This window comes from Elephas maximus, chromosome 10, assembly GCF_024166365.1.
Source record: "Elephas maximus indicus isolate mEleMax1 chromosome 10, mEleMax1 primary haplotype, whole genome shotgun sequence".
NCBI classification, from domain to species: Eukaryota; Metazoa; Chordata; class Mammalia; order Proboscidea; family Elephantidae; genus Elephas; species Elephas maximus.
This window is the reverse complement of record NC_064828.1, coordinates 108985952-109001061: the sequence shown is the minus strand read 5'-3', so window position 1 is coordinate 109001061 and position 15110 is coordinate 108985952. Positions and strand designations below refer to the sequence as shown.

At 50.4% G+C, this 15110-nt stretch overlaps 1 protein-coding gene and 1 long non-coding RNA gene across 5 annotated transcripts in view; one reads left to right on the top strand and one right to left on the bottom strand.

Annotated features, from left to right (window-relative positions):
* SYNE3 (spectrin repeat containing nuclear envelope family member 3) overlaps positions 1-2568 on the top strand; it is a 107596-nt gene extending 105028 nt beyond the window's left edge. For all 4 annotated transcript variants that reach the window (XM_049898456.1, XM_049898457.1, XM_049898454.1 and 1 more), the window contains exon 18: positions 227-2568. In XM_049898456.1, the coding sequence (XP_049754413.1) occupies positions 227-427 (201 nt within the window). In that variant the 3' untranslated portion in view covers positions 428-2568. The remainder of the gene's footprint in view (positions 1-226) is intronic.
* Positions 2569-7451: 4883 nt separating this feature from the next.
* The window catches only part of LOC126084173 (uncharacterized), a 32468-nt gene continuing 24809 nt past the window's right edge, over positions 7452-15110 (bottom strand). Inside the window, exon 4 of the long non-coding RNA XR_007518968.1 lies at positions 7452-9464. This is a non-coding gene — a long non-coding RNA (uncharacterized LOC126084173). The remainder of the gene's footprint in view (positions 9465-15110) is intronic.

Here is a 15110-nt window from a genome sequence, read left to right as displayed (position 1 = left end):
ACTGGCAGAACCTGTCACTTTACTTACTTTTTCTTCTTTTCACTCCTTGGATGGTTTGAAACCTTGAGGCTGGCAAGACTTACATTAGCCCCATTTCACAGATGAGAACACTGAGGTGGTGGTGTCGAAGAGTCAGCCCAGAGCCCCTGCTGCTTCTGGCACCCCCCTGGGCCTCCCCACCCCCTCAGAGGCCCTGAGCCCACTCACACAGCCGTTTGGTTTGCAGACGCAGCAGTGGCCAGGACTCGGCTCCCTCTTCCGGAAGGTGTGCTGCATGGCGCTCCCGGTGCAGCTGTTGCTGCTGCTCTTCCTGCTCCTTCTGTTCCTGCTTCCTGTCGGGGACCAGGGCCGCAGCTGCACGCTGGCCAACAACTTCGCCCGCTCCTTCAAGTTCATGCTCCGCTACGACGGCCCCCCGCCCACCTAGCCCCTGGGCCACACGGGTGACTTTCTTCTCCAGCCTCCCGTCAGCCCCACGGCCCCTCCGGAGGATGCCCGGGAAACTGGAAACAGGGCAGACCAGAGAGCACAGAGACGCATCCCTATGAGCACTGTGTCCCTGCTCCGAGGACAAAATCACTTTTTATACAGTATTGTCTTGGTCTATTTATACTAAATGTCTATGTATGTGCGGCTAGGGACTAATGTATAGACTTTTTATATGCTGTATATGTAAACGCTCAGTCTGTATAATTTCGTGTATAATCCATCTATTTGTAGTCGGGAAAATTCCTAGCAGTTTGCTCCTGCGATGGGATTTTGCAGCATTTTTGCCTTGGTCTTCAGCCCACCCCAGAAATCAGGGAAAATAACATGACACTTATATGGCAACCTCTTATCTGGAACCCAACCCCCAAACCCAAGTGTTGGCGACAAGGCCCCTGAGCCGTCAGCACAGAAAGAATTGTGCCACCGGCCCTCACTCAGAGCCCAGCGACTCATAGTTCAGGCACCATCAGAACAAACACGCTTGTCTAGGTTTTAAGATAGCAGTGGATTCGAGGCTGTGGATACAAAGTAGATGTGGGGGTGATCAGAGCAGGCATGGTGGCAGCAGTGACAGGTGACAAGTAGGAGGATGGTTGGTATCAGGGGAGGAAAGGAGGAGCTGCACAGAGCAGACCAAGAACTGCCAGGCACAGTTGAGGCTTGAGTGCCCAAGCCCCAGCCCTCTGCCCGGCAGCCTGCGGGCACAGACCACTGATGAATGCCCTTGGTCAGGCTCCCAGGCTTCGGGAAAGGCTGAGCTCTGCTCACGTGCTCTGTTAGGGAGAAGGGAAGGAGAGCGGCCTCACTGTGAGATGCCCTTGCAGAATGGAGAAACAAATTGGTGCAGCATACCATGTGCCAGTGCCAGGGAGGGACGGTCTCTGCTGTCCCTCTTGGGCTGAGTGGTCGAGCTGAAGGACAGAGGGAAGGAAGCACCTGCCACACAGGAGCTGGGGACCGAGGGACCAAGGCAGATTGAGCTTGGCTCTCCCTTCCCCTCCCAGAAGGGGCTTTGCAGAGAGGTGGGTCCGCTGGGCCAAGAATGCCCCCCACATACCCCCAAACTAGGTTTTCCATCTGGCCACCCATATAAGTTGTCCTCGGCGTACCACCTGGGAAAGGGCCAGGCTGACACCCTCTGGGCCTGAGGGCAGAAACAGGTCTCTTTCTTCTCCCAGGGAATTCCGGGATGGTTCCAGAAAACTTTAAAACTGGATCACACTTTCTGTAAACCAACACTAAGTTTTCCCTTTTTAAAAAATCCTTAATGCCTCTTTTTACAAATGGGTTTTCTCTGTTAAGCTACAAATAGGAGACCAAGAAGGAATTCCTCAGTCCTTATACTATACTGGACTTTGAAATCATAAAGTGTTATAAACCCAGAGGGTCCTTTAAAGAGAGAGGAAACTGAGGACCCAAGAGAGTCCCAGGGCCATGCGCTCTCCCCACTGCTGTCTCGCACACCTTGTCCCCCAGAATCTGGGTGTCACCTGGGCAGGGGAGCACTTGGCACTGACTCAGAAAACATACTTGTCTCCAGCTATTTGGAAACCAAGCCACCAGGCCCCTCTGCTGGCATTACTGGAAACCAGGGGCGGAGGGAGCCAACCCTGCAGGCCCAGGCCACCAAGCCAGGTGTGTGCCGGGCTGATTTGTCCCTCCCTCGAAGGTCTGAGCTATGGAAGGGACCTTTGGCCGTTCCCGTTCCCACCCTCACATTTCACAGATGGGAGAGCTGAGGCCCAGAAGGCCCAGGGTGGGGACATAACTTCCTCACGGCCATGTGGTGAGAACTGGCAAGGCCAGAGCTGAAATTGGATCACCTGACCTCGTGGGTGCCCTGCCTCTGGTAGCACCACCCACCCCATAACAGTAACTTCAAAAGAGAAAGCAGCCCAGCATCACTGCCCTGTCGTCTGTGCTTCGTGTTGGGGAGGAGGGACTGAGCTATGTGGGGTGGGGAGGGAGCGTCTCTATTTTTTTAAACTTTGATAACAATGCCCTAAATTCTGCTTGTTTGTGTAGCTGTTTTTTTTTTTTTATAAAAGAGAATTGATATTTTCATTACTTTTATATAAATACAGTTGTGATATGATAGAACAGTCTGTTCACTGGTGCTTTTCAAACGTAATCTTTTCTTTTGCTTAAAGTGGGTGCAGACAGCTATTATTCTTAGACTTTATTTTCTAGCCTCTTTAACAACCACCACGAAAAGCTTTAAAGTGCTGTTTGAAGAAGGCATTGAGGGGAATCTGTGTAGATGTATTTTTCCTCTGTCCCAGAGGGACAGGGGTCTTATAGCTGGAGGTAGGAAATGTGGCCATCACTGCCCAGCTGTCCATGTGCATGCGTGTGTGTGTGCGCGTGCGTGTGTGCATATGTGCGCACCAGTGTGAGAGAGATGGGCAGAGAGAAAGATACAGACAGACAGAGGGGAAGACAGGGCAGTGAGGAGGGAGAGAGAGACAAAGACACAGCAATCCCACAGGTCACCCCTTTATCTGAAGAAAAGTGGCTGTGGCACGGACAGGTAGGTGGAGGCCAGGAGACACCCAGAGGTGTCCGGTAGGAGGGGAGGAGGGAACCATGGGAGCAGGAGCAAAGAACACCTTTCACTTGGTGTTTGCAAGTGCCAGGCCCCTTGGCAAGCACTTTACAAGCCATATTTCATTTAATTCTTACAACCCTCAGAGTTTGATATTACTTTACCCCCATTTTTGAGATGAGAAAACCGAGGCTTAAAGATCGTAAGAAACTGGCCTGTGGCAGAAGTGGGATTTGAATCAGGCTTGTCTGACCCCCAAAGTCCTGGTGATGCAGTGGTTAAGAGCTCGGCTGCTAACCGTAGGTCGGCAGTTCGAATCTACCAGCTGCTTCTTGGAAACCTTATGGGGCAGTTTTACTCTCTCCTGTAGGGTCACTATGAGTTGGAATCAACTCGCCGGCAATGGGTAAAGCCCTTGTTTAGGATTGAGTGCCTGTCGCCTCTGGGGACAGGCTTCCACGAGCAAGAAGCTCTCTGCCAGTGCTCGGCTGGGATGGGGCCCAAGCCTGCACCATCCCTGTCAGTCCCCCTACGGAGCTAGGCCTCTGCTCTGAGAGGAGCCACCGCCAGTAGCCTAGTCACAAGCGTTGTCTATGGTCATTTTCACACCACTCAGGGAAGTGAGACTTCCTGCCACTTGGGAGGGGAACTCCATTCCACCCTACTGTGAGGGGCCTGAGTGCTGTCACTGTCCCCAGCACCCAGCACAAGGTGGGGGCTTCAGCTGTGCTTTCTTGAGTTGCATTAAAAAACCAGAGGGGAGTGTTTCCCGACACCCACCACCCCTCCTGGATGCAGAGGGAGTGGGTCCTGGAGAATGTGTTTTCTCTGAGCGGTGGGCAGAGGTCCTAGCAGGGACCAGGGTATCTGAGGGTGCTTGCCCCTGGGCAGCTCTGGGGAAGGAGGCTGGGGACACCTTGCAGCCTGGGAACAAGGACATGGCAGGCCTGTAATTCTGCCCACCTGTCAGCTGGGGGATGAGACTGGTCACAGGTTAGAATCTTGCTGATGTGCCAGCATAATGTAAGGTCATTCCGACTCGGACCTTGGTTGTCAGGCAAATGGACCTTTCACAGGTCTCTGAAGTAGCCCAGGCTTTGCCCAGTCCAGCCCACTGGATTTGAGTCCAGGTCCTATCACGCTGGGCACAGCGTTCCCACCTGCTGCCTGGGCTTGATGATAGGACAAAATGGCGGCTCTCCCCAGCGCAGGGCCTGGCCCTCAGGGGCATGTGACAAACAGCACTTCTCTGCCCTGCAGAGGCCTCGCTCCAAGTGGAAGAAGGTGCTTGCCTGTCCTTTGCCCACATCCAGGTGACAGCCTCACCCTGAAGGCCTAGGTCCTGAGGGCACATCACTTAGCCCTGGGGTCTGTGTCCCTTGGTCCTCAGACATGCAGTCCTGCTGCCCTGACATGGCCCCTTGCGCCCCACTTCACCCCTGTGAGCACGGGCAGCTCGGGGGGAGCATCTGGGAGGGGCTTGTTCCACCTCTGCCCCAAAAGGAGCTGCTTGGGCTGTGACACCAACGGGCTCCTCAGCACAGGGCCACAATCAGAGGACTGCAAACCAGCCCTCCTTTCTCCTTCGGTTTCAACGTACAGGAGAAACTCCTGTCTGCCAAGGGACGGAGAAGGGGAAATTCATTTTTAAAAAGAAAGAAAGAAACAAACAAAACCCCAAAAAGTCATGGTCTGAAAGAAAGCTTACAGCGGGGCACCCGGCGCTTTGAGGAACAGCCAGCAGATTCTGCGTCCCCAGTGCCTGCCTTTCGGTTGTCATGGTAATATCATAGCTGCTCACAGGTTGGTACCCAAGCACCATGTCAGATGGGACAGCACTTACGACGGGTGGAATCAGCTCCCTAAAGGATCCCGGGCTTCCGCTCTGGAGTGCTGACTTCTGTGCTCAGCTCACAGGGACACCAGGCCAGCCCGCTCCCGGCTGCTCTGTCGGGGTGAGGGGACACAGGCCTGCAGCCCTCAAGCGGGATGAGAAATGGGGGTCTGCAATACAGCCCTCGCTCCTTCCAAAAGCCTGGGCTATAGAACCAGAAGCTGGTACACAGAGAAGCTTAGCAGTTTGACTGAAGGCAACCAGCAGGCGGAGAGCGGTCCTTTCAGACCTGAATCCAGGCATGATTGGCTCCAGCCCGTGTCCTCCCTGCTGCTCCGTGGAGCTGTCCTCCAGCCTCAGTTGCTTTTCTGTCCTTTGGGGGCCGGGCTGCTGCTACTTTGCAGCTGGTTAGCTAGTTAGAGGGGTTGGCCTTCCAGGGCAGGGACAGCAGGGTTTTCTTCCCATGTCTACTCCTGCTGGGGGCTTCTTCAACTCCCACCACCATCAGGAGCTGGCAAGAGCAAAGACGAAGTGTCAGGGGTACAGGCAGTCGCTGGCCGTCTGTCCACTTCCCCCCGGAAGAACAGACGACAGAGTCTGGCTTTGTGAGGTTGCTGCCTGTAAAGCAGGTCCAGTTCTCCTACTCAAGAAGAAAGAAGCGTTTTCTCTGTAGAGGCCCCGGCTGTGCTTGTTCTCGAAGTTTTATTGAGGAGGAGGAAGCGGACAGTGGAGGTTGTATGTGCGTGCGAATGCTGTGTGTGTGTGTGTGTGTGTGTGTGTGTCCTACACCCACATCTCCATCCTGAAGCACAGCCGGGTGACCTCGTGTCCAGCCTGGGCTTCAGAGCAACACGGGGCCCCGGCTCTGTGGACCTGGGGAAGACCACACTGGAGCCAGGAGTGTTTCCCTGAGGCCCAGCAGGTAGCCTCTTATGGGAACCCTCTGCTGTTCTCCACCCAGGAAGGAAGCTTCGCCAACTGAACCCTTAGACTCCAGTTTCTGGAAATTTCTGTGACTGGAATAGAAATGGTGCCTCTCTTTTTCTCAGGGTAGCAAGCAGAGGCAGCTAATTCCTGCTTGTGAAGGAGGACTTAGTTCTTTGCATCCTAAGTTTGCTCGTTTCTCTCTCACTGTGTGTGTGGGGGGGGGGGGTTGCCGGTGTGTGTCTCTCTGAGTGTGCAGTATGTGTATCTGTGTGTGTGCCTTTGTGTGTTTCTCTGTGTGTGGGGGGAGGGGGTGTGTGTGTGTGTAGTGTGTGGGTGTTTGTGGTGTGTGTGGGTGTGGTATGTGTGTAGTGTGTGGGTGTGTCTGTATGGGTGTCTGCGGTGTGTGGCATGTGTATGTGTAGTGTGTCTGTGTGTCTGTGTGGGTATCTGTGGTGTGGTATGTGTATGTGTGTAGCGTGTGGGTGTGTCTGTGTGGGTGTCTGTGTGGTGTGGTATGTGTATATGTGTAGTGTGTAGGTGTATCTGTGTGGTGTGTGGTGTGTCGTATGGTATGGGTGGCTGTGGTGTGTGGATGTATCTGTGTGGGTGTCTGTGTGGTGTGGTATGTGTATGTGTGTAGTGTGTAGGTGTGTCTGTGTGGGTGTCTGTGTTAGAAGTGGGAAAAATGGCAAGTTGGGAGGAGTAAGTACTTTTCCCGAATTTCAAGTCCCAAAGCCCAACCTTCTCATTGCAAAGCACCCACCCTGATGGCTCTGTTAGTTCTGCTCACTTGGAAGAGCGTGGAAGTGGACTGTTACCCGTGAATGCAGCGGCTTCTGAATGGCACTGCTCGGCTTGTTGAAAACTGTTGGTGTTTCCCCAAGAGTGGGGCTCTTGATTCCCTTCCCCTCTCATCACCCTTCAGCTGTAGGACCAGCCTCCTCAGAGTCCACCTGGAGGCTCAGCCGCATTCCTGCACACGCGCCACCCTACGGCCAGGCTCACCTGAGCAAGCTTGCCTGGTTACCCGCAGACTGCTAACCTGTACTGCCAGCTGCTTACCTGGGTGGAGTGGTCTGGTTCACCACTGTGACCAGGTTGTGGTATCGTGTGTGTGCACGCACACACGTGCACGCGCACGCACACACGTGCACGCGCACGCACACACGTGCACGCGCACGCATGTGTAGATGCTGCTTAAGTGGTTTTTTGCATCGAGAGCAAATCAGCTTCATCATTGAAAACCTTCTATTATGTAAACAGTGTGCACAGGGGACCATATCCACTCTGGTCGCATTGTTTGTGATGGTAAAACATGCATTTGCAATAAATTAAGCTTTCTGGGAAGGCAAAGCAGTATGGGAGCCAGACAACTCTCTGAGTGTTATCTCGGTTCATATCAAGTCCAAAGCCGGCTGGGGGACTTGGCTGCCCCCTTGCTCTGTCGCTGGGAACCCAGGGTGCCTCCGCTTTCCTCTCAGTGCTGTATTTTAAAGTTACGCAGATGTTTTCGTCTTCTTCCTGCTGTCCACGTTAGAAGGAGCAGTGTTCTAAACGATGGTGTGTGACGTTTTTGTTGTCGTTTTTTTTTTTTTTTTAACTTATTTCCTTTATGTTTGGAAATAAAATATGTATGTTTTAGTCTATGAAGCATGGTGTGTTTTGAAAATTTCTTCTTATGAAGTAAAAGGCTTGTCTGAAGAAGTCAGAGGAGAAAGATGACATGTGGCCAGGCTGTCTTGTTTTAAAATATGACTTCCAGGCAGAATTAGTGCCCCATTTATGCAGAGCTGAACTCAGGGTGAGAGTCACCCCCTTGAGTAGGGTTTCTCAGTCCATGGTGAACTTCAGCATCCCCTGGGAAGCATCTTCGTCACCACCCCCAGCGTCTCCCTGACCTCACCAGCCACACTCTCAGGGGTGGGGCAGGCAGGGTGGATTTGGAAACACACTCTAAGCGATGAGCTGCCGTGATGTCCATTCCCACTCACACAACCCCATGTGTGTCGGAATTGCACCATGCTCCATAGGGTTTTCAATGGCTGCTTTTTCCAAACTGGATCTCCAGACCATTCTTCTGAAGCACCTGTGGGTAGACTCGAACCTCCAACCTTTCCATCCGCAGCTAAGCTCCTGAACCATTTGTATCACCCAGGGATGGGATCCTCAGATAGACAGAGGCACCAAGGAAGTAAAACTAGACCTTTCCAACCGCTTAACTCTCAGCTCCTCCATCCAAGCCCTACAGTGACAGTTTGTTTAACAAACAGTTCTTAGGTTTGGGGATCTGGTTTTCCAGCCCACAGTGGACTGGAAGCTGCAAACGATCAGGGGAGGCCGTTCTTAGATGCAGGAGAAGTGGAAGCTATTATTTTCCTGTGTGTGCGGAGGTCCAGGAAACCACGAAGAGAACCCAGGACTCAGCACACTTGTAGGAATTTTCCTCCCGAGGGCCCTGGCTTGCCAAGAAAAGAGTAGTTTACATCCATGATCTTCTGCTTAAGAAAGTAGGGGGCACAGGCTTCAGTTTAGAGCACTTCCATTACAAAGATTCAAAACGCAAAGGCTTTGCCTCTTACATAATTTATTCCCCCAAATGAGAGTTGTTTTAAATCTGCCGTTATCTTAATCAGGCCTGTGATGCTTTCCCAAGGCTTTTTCCGCATTATCTGTTCTCTGAAGAAGCCTTTCTCACCTTCTGGGAGGAGAGAGAAGGGCCCCTTGGGGGAGAAGCAATGCAGTTACCAGGCCTCGCTCCTCAGTGGCGGGTTTAAGGAAAAGAAAAAGCTTTAGTTGCTGTGTTAAACAAACCGAGCGGTGTCCAGAACTGTGAATAACAAGAAATGACTTAGAACCTTCTAGATTCTGGAAACCAGTTCAGCAGCGCAAGCCCTGGAGTTGAACAAGGTTCAAATCGGTCTCCAGGTTTCCGATTTGGTGCAGCAGCATTGCAGAGGAATAGCGAAGGACGAGGAGCCTGTTCTAACAGGAGTGGCCCGTGCTCTCCATGTTTAACCGCAGGCGGAAAGGTGGAGCCGCTGGCGCTCCAGCTTGTACAGCTGCCGGCCTCGGATGGCAGAGTGACTTTGCGCTGTCAGCCTGCGGCAAGTCCTACATCGGCTACAAGGAATTCACAAAGGAAGAGAGTGAGTGCACCAGGCATTTCTGGATGTTGTTGTTGTTAGGTTGTTAGGTGCCCTTGAGTCGGTTCCGACTCGTAGCGACCCTATGTACGACAGAAGGAAACACTGCCTGGTCCTGCACCATCCTCACAATCCAGGGCTTGTCTGAAGAGGTGCGAGAAGAAAGATGACGTGTGGTCAGGCTGCCTTGTTTTAAAATATGGCTTCCAGGCAGAATTAGTGTCCCATTTACACGGAGCTGAGCTCAGGACAATACGAACACCCCCGAATAGGATCCACTGGTTAAAGTGTTAAGAGCAGTTGGTGTCAAGTTGACTCTGACTCGTGGCGACGCCGCGTGTGTCCGAGGAGAACCGTGCTCCATAGGGTTTTCAGTGGCTGCTTTCAGAAGTAGATCGCCAACCCTTTCTTCTGAGGCACCTCTGGGTGGACTCGAACCTCCAACCTTACGGTTAGCAGCCTAGTGCAGTAACCGTTTGCACCAGCCAGGGACTCTGGTTGAAGTCTTAGAGTAGTGTTAAATGTCCTAAAAAAAAAAAAAAAAAAACCCTTGCAAATTCTGGGCCCTGGATAAGGGGTCCCCTCGCCTTTGCATTAGTTGTCCCCCCTCAAATAGAGCAAATCCTGTAAATGAAGACAGAGCTTTGCCCGCTGGGATATTCTACCATTTGGGCGTGCACAGAATTGGTTATGGTGTTTCCCGGCTTAACCAATTCTAAAAGGCCTTAATCCCTGTAATGTAAAGGTCTGTCATGTCTCGTTTATATTAACTAAACATGGTGTGCATGTTTATTTCTACAAAAGAGGCATCAAACTCTGGGTCAGGAACCTCAGCGTTAAGACGCTGTTTCTGTGGGAAAGTCAGACTCAGCCGCCCTCATTTTAATTTAGCACCTTTTGGGGAACCAGCTTACTGTGAAAGTGAAATTAAGCAGACACTGGTTTCTAGGCCTTTACGTAGCTCCCTCTCGCTCTTCTTCCTTGGCTGGGCGATTAATCCCCTTTTATGACCGTGTAGTTTTTCACAAGCAGGAATCCTATGGAAGTAATTATCATAGCTCTGTTTTCATCCTTGGCTTCCAAACCCAACAGTGACACTTTTAATTGGAGAGATTCATCATCTTCTGAAAACCCCTGGGCGAGCTTGTTATTCAGCTGCGTGGCCTTGTCGGCCTTCTCTGACACCGCCTCGCCTGTGCTGGCTTCCCTGGCTCCCGCCATGCCCTTTCTCCACCCTGCTTCCCTTGATTATGTTCAAGGGGAGTGACCCCGCCAGGCTGGGGGGTTTCCATTGCTGGGGTGCCACCTTGCAATTGCGCTCTGGCATGCATCCTGGTCCCTGCTCCCAGATGAAACCTGGTCTTCACCGTGGCCTTCTGCCAACATATCATGGGAGACTCCTCCACCAATGGACATCAAGGGAAATTGTTCCAAATTGTCCCACGACACAGCCTGTCTCGTGTCGCAAATGTGTTTCCCGTCCTTGAGCCATGTGCAAATAATTGAAGCCCTTTTGCTTTGGAATGAGGTGATGGGATGTCAAAAAGAGAAAGTAAGATACAAAAAAAAATTATGTATGTATACATGTACTAAATGTAACATGGTGTCTTGGATTGCATCCTGAAATGGTGAAAGGACAGGGGTGGAAAACCCAGTGAAAAAAGTCTGTAGCGGGGTTAGTGCTATTGTCCCGGGGTGCAGTTCTTGGCTTTGACGAATGTCTCATGGTTATGCAAGACATTAGCATTTGAGGAGACTGCGTGAAGGTATATGGAAAATCTGTGCTATTTTTGTAACTTTTCTGAAATTATTTCTAATGAAAATTTTATTTTTAAAAAATATGTTGTTTTTTTTATGGTCTTGGAAAAACGTAAGAGTTGTCTTTTGCCCTTGACTTGCTTCCTTAAAAATGGGAATGAATCGGACAGACTCGGAGTCAGTCTGATTGGCATCTAGCTCCCAGCAACCCCGTCTATAAGGAGCCCTGGTGGCACAGTGGCTAAGCCCTTGGCTGCCAACCGGAAAGTTGGTGGTTTAAACTCATCCTGGCGATCTGCTCCCACAAATACTACAGCCTAGGAAACCCTATGGGGCATTCCGCTCTGTCATATAAAAAACACTGTAAGTTTGAATTAACTTGACAACCACCCCGTCTATAAGGCATTTGACCTTGGGCAAGTTCCTCACTCTTCCTGAGTAATAACGCCTTTAGCAAAGGACCATGGTTTTGAAAACCAGATGAGTTAATACATGTAGAGGGCTTGCACAGTGCTTGGCATGTAGTAAACACTCAATGACTGGGAACCGGGTATTCAGTCCCCATCCCAGCTGCCTCGCACACATCAGACTCTGAAGAAACGTCTCCCTTTAGCCATCAGAGCTTGGCGTTCTCTAGGATGCTTAGTTTGATCCCAAAGTACTGGCTGCTCCCTGCTCTGTAACTACTGTTAGGGATCTGGGGTGTCCCCTACGGCTTGCAATGTCCTGCAGATACTTGTTGAGGGCAGATTCCAGAACTGGTCAGGGCTCAATTATGGACTCCAGCTGCTTTATGGTGAGAGGGATTTATTCTGACGTAATAGTTGGGAGAGCTGGAAGGAGTAGACTCTACTCTGAGACTCCATGGACAGCTCCCAGCCTTGATGGAGGAAGCTGCTGCCGCCACACAGAGGAGCTGCCAACCCAGGCACCCCCTGCTGGTGGGACGTTGCAATTGCATTCTGGCATGCAGCCTGGTCCCGGCTCCCAGATCCAACTTGGTCTTCACTGTGGCCTCTGCCAATGTCTCACGAGAGGGCAGGAAAAGTTTGGGCCCCCTGAACTTTTGAAGGTATGGGCAGAGAATGCGGAAAATGGTCCTATAGGCAAAATGATACTAATTACCCTGCGTTTTGCAAATGTTACACCAAGGTGACATCTGCTTTGAAACATCCCCATGAAACCATAGTCTACTTTTGGCTGCTGACTTGAGAGTCCTATGGGGCAGGTCTACTCTGTCGTGTAGGGTCACTATGAGTTGGAATCAACGGGACAGCACACGACAATAGCCCCATCTATAGGGCATTTGACCTGGGGCAAGTTTCTCACTCTTCCTGAATAATAACGCCACTTCCACTGCCACCCACAGCGACAAAACAGATGCCCCAGTCAGGCTGTCTCCTCACGTCCTTTGCCTCCATGCCGAGGATCCAGGACAGTCTGGGTGGGCAAAACCTGGGTCACGTCTAGAGCCTGACAGCAAGGGCGACAGGGAGGTATCATTTTCAGCTTCCTTTGGTTACTGAGCTTAGAGAGAAAAGCATTGTTGTGTGGGCTAATGGGTGTTTTTGTGGGCAGTGAGGAGAAGGTGGGGGCTAGGACAACCAAGGTGAAGCAAGCCTTTTAGGGCCGGGGAAGGGGCTAAAAAGAGAGAGATTGCACTTCATTGAAGAAATCTCTTCTTACAGTCATGCTTTTGCTGAAAGACATGTTCGACCCCCACCAAAGGCCTGGAAAGCCAAACAAAAATGTATAGTCTGTGGTGCTGAGGCACCTCCCACAAACTATGGGTTAATGGGTATCAAAACCCTAATTTATGTCGGGGACGTCAGAGAGTGAGCCCTTTGCTTAACGGGTAGTTCACACCAGGCTTAATAAAATGACAACACAACACTCACAGCTTGCTAGGTAATTCCTCCCACATTATTTCATTCGATTCTTATAATAGACATTAAAGGTATTATTGTGTCTATTCTACTGAAGGAAACCCTGGTGGTGAGGTGGTTAAGAGCTATAGCTACTAACCAAGAGGTCAGCAGTTCAGGTCCACTGGGCATTCCTTGGAAACACCACAGGGCACTTCTACTCTGCCCTACAAGGTCGCTATAAGTTAGAACCGACTAGATGGCAACGGGGTATTCTACTGAAGAGGAAAACAAGGCTGAGAGCAGCAGAAAGACATCCTCAAGGCCACAGCCAGCCCAGTAGTCCTCCAGCCTTACCCCTTTGCCACACTGCCTCCTGCGAGATCAAGAACGTGCAAGAGCACAACATAGCAAGTAGCCTGTTGGTATCTCCTTAACCTGCAATCCGAAGACTACGACACAGAAAACAGAGCAAGGCCTTTAGATTAACAGAGCAAGGCCTTTAGATTAACAGAGCAGGGTTGTTGTTGTTGTTAGGTGCCATCGAGTTGTTCCAACTCACAGTGACTCTATGTACAACAGAACACTGCCCGGTCCTGCCCCCTCCTCACAATCATTGTTATGCTTGAGCCCGTTGTTGCAGCCACTGTGTCAGTCCATCTTGTTGAGGGTCTTCCTCTTTTTCACTGACCCTCTACTTTACCAGGCATGATATCTTTTTCCAGGGACTGGTCCCTCCTGAGAGCATGTCCAAAGCATATGAGATGTAGTCTCTCCATCCTTGCTTCTAAGGAGCATCCTGGCTGTACTTCTCTCAAGACGATTTATTTGTTCTTTTGGCAGTCCGTGGTATATTCAATTTTCTCCGCCAACACCACAATTCAAAGGCGTCAATTCTTCTTCGATCTTCCTTATTCATTGTCCAGCTTTCGCCTGCATATGAGGCAATTGAAAACACCGTGGCTTGGGTCAGGTGCACCTTAGTCTTCAAGGTGACAGCTTTGCTTTTCAATGCTTTAAAGAGGTCTTTTGCAGCAGATTTTCCCAATGCAATGTGTCTTTGATTTCTTGACTGCTGCTTCCACGGGTGTTTGTTGTGGATCCAAGTAAAGTGAAATCCTTGACAACTTTAATCTTTTCTCCATTTATCAAGATGTTGCTTATTGGTCCACTTGTGAGGATTTTTGTTTTCTTTATGTTGAGGTATAATCCACCCTGAAGGCTGTGGTCTTTGATCTTCAGCAGTAAGTGCTTCACGTTCTCTTCACTTTCAGTTAGCAAGGTTGTGTCATCTGTATAACACAGGTTGTTAATGGGTCTTCCTTCAATCTTGATGCCCCATTCTTCATACAGTACAGCTTCTGGGATTATTTGCTCCGCATACAGATTGAATGGGTGTGATAAAAAGATACAACCCTGATGTATGCCTTTCCTGACTTTAGGCAAGAAGATATGGGCAATTTTAAATTGCTTAGCCCAGAAGTACCTAATAGGTGACCTGAATGGCTGCTGAGAGCATGGTGTTAAGAAGGACTCTGAGGTTGTGATCAAGGAAAGAGCTCCACAACATCTTGGTGATGTCTACCATGGTGGCAGTGGGGAGGGGCATATTTGCCAACTTTCCTTTAGCTTCAGTTTCTTTATCTATAAAAGTGAGGAGCTCGCTCTCAATCTGGGCCCCTGAACTCACATGCCTACAGAACCCAGACAAAAAATACAAATAGAGCAAACCAAGTACAAAAATATTGTGAAGGAAAGTTGAGGGCACCATCCAATTGTTGCCATTGGGGATGTATACTTTGGGTTACTCAGTATTATGGATTAAATTGTGCCCCCCCAAAATATGCGTTTGGATCCTAACCCCTATACCAGTAAACCAAACAACAAACCGAACCCATTGCCATCGAGTCGATTCCAACTCATAGTGACCCTACGAGACAGAGTAGAACTGCCCCAGTGTGTTTCCAAGGCTGTACTCTTTGCGGGGAGCCCTGGTGGAGAAGTGGTTGAGAGCTACCGGTAGACATAATCTAATCTAATGCAATGTAATCACCTTTCATAAGGCGATCTAATGCACTGTAACTCATCAGTCAGTTGAGGTCATACCAGCTAGAATGGATCCTAAACTTAATCACTTCTGTGTTGTATAAAGAGCAGTGTGTAGACACTGAGACTCATACATAGACCCAGGGGGAATACAGACACCATCTGAGGACAACCCCTGAGCCAGATGAATATACAAGCCCAGGAGCTCCAACAATTGCTGGCTGCTGGAGTCCCTGGGTGACGCAAGCAGTTTACGTGTCTGGCTGCTAAGTGAAAGGCTGGAGGTCCAAGTCCACTCAGGGGTGCCTCAAAAGAAAGGCCTGGCAATCTATGTCCCCCAAATCAGCCACTGGAAACCCTATGGAACACAGTCCTACTCTGACACACACGTGATCGCCATGAGTCAGGGTCAACTCAACGACAACTGCGCAATAATGACAAACGCATAAAGCCAGGGAAGACTTGATCCCAAAGTTGCATTTAGCTCCACTATGGCATTTCCA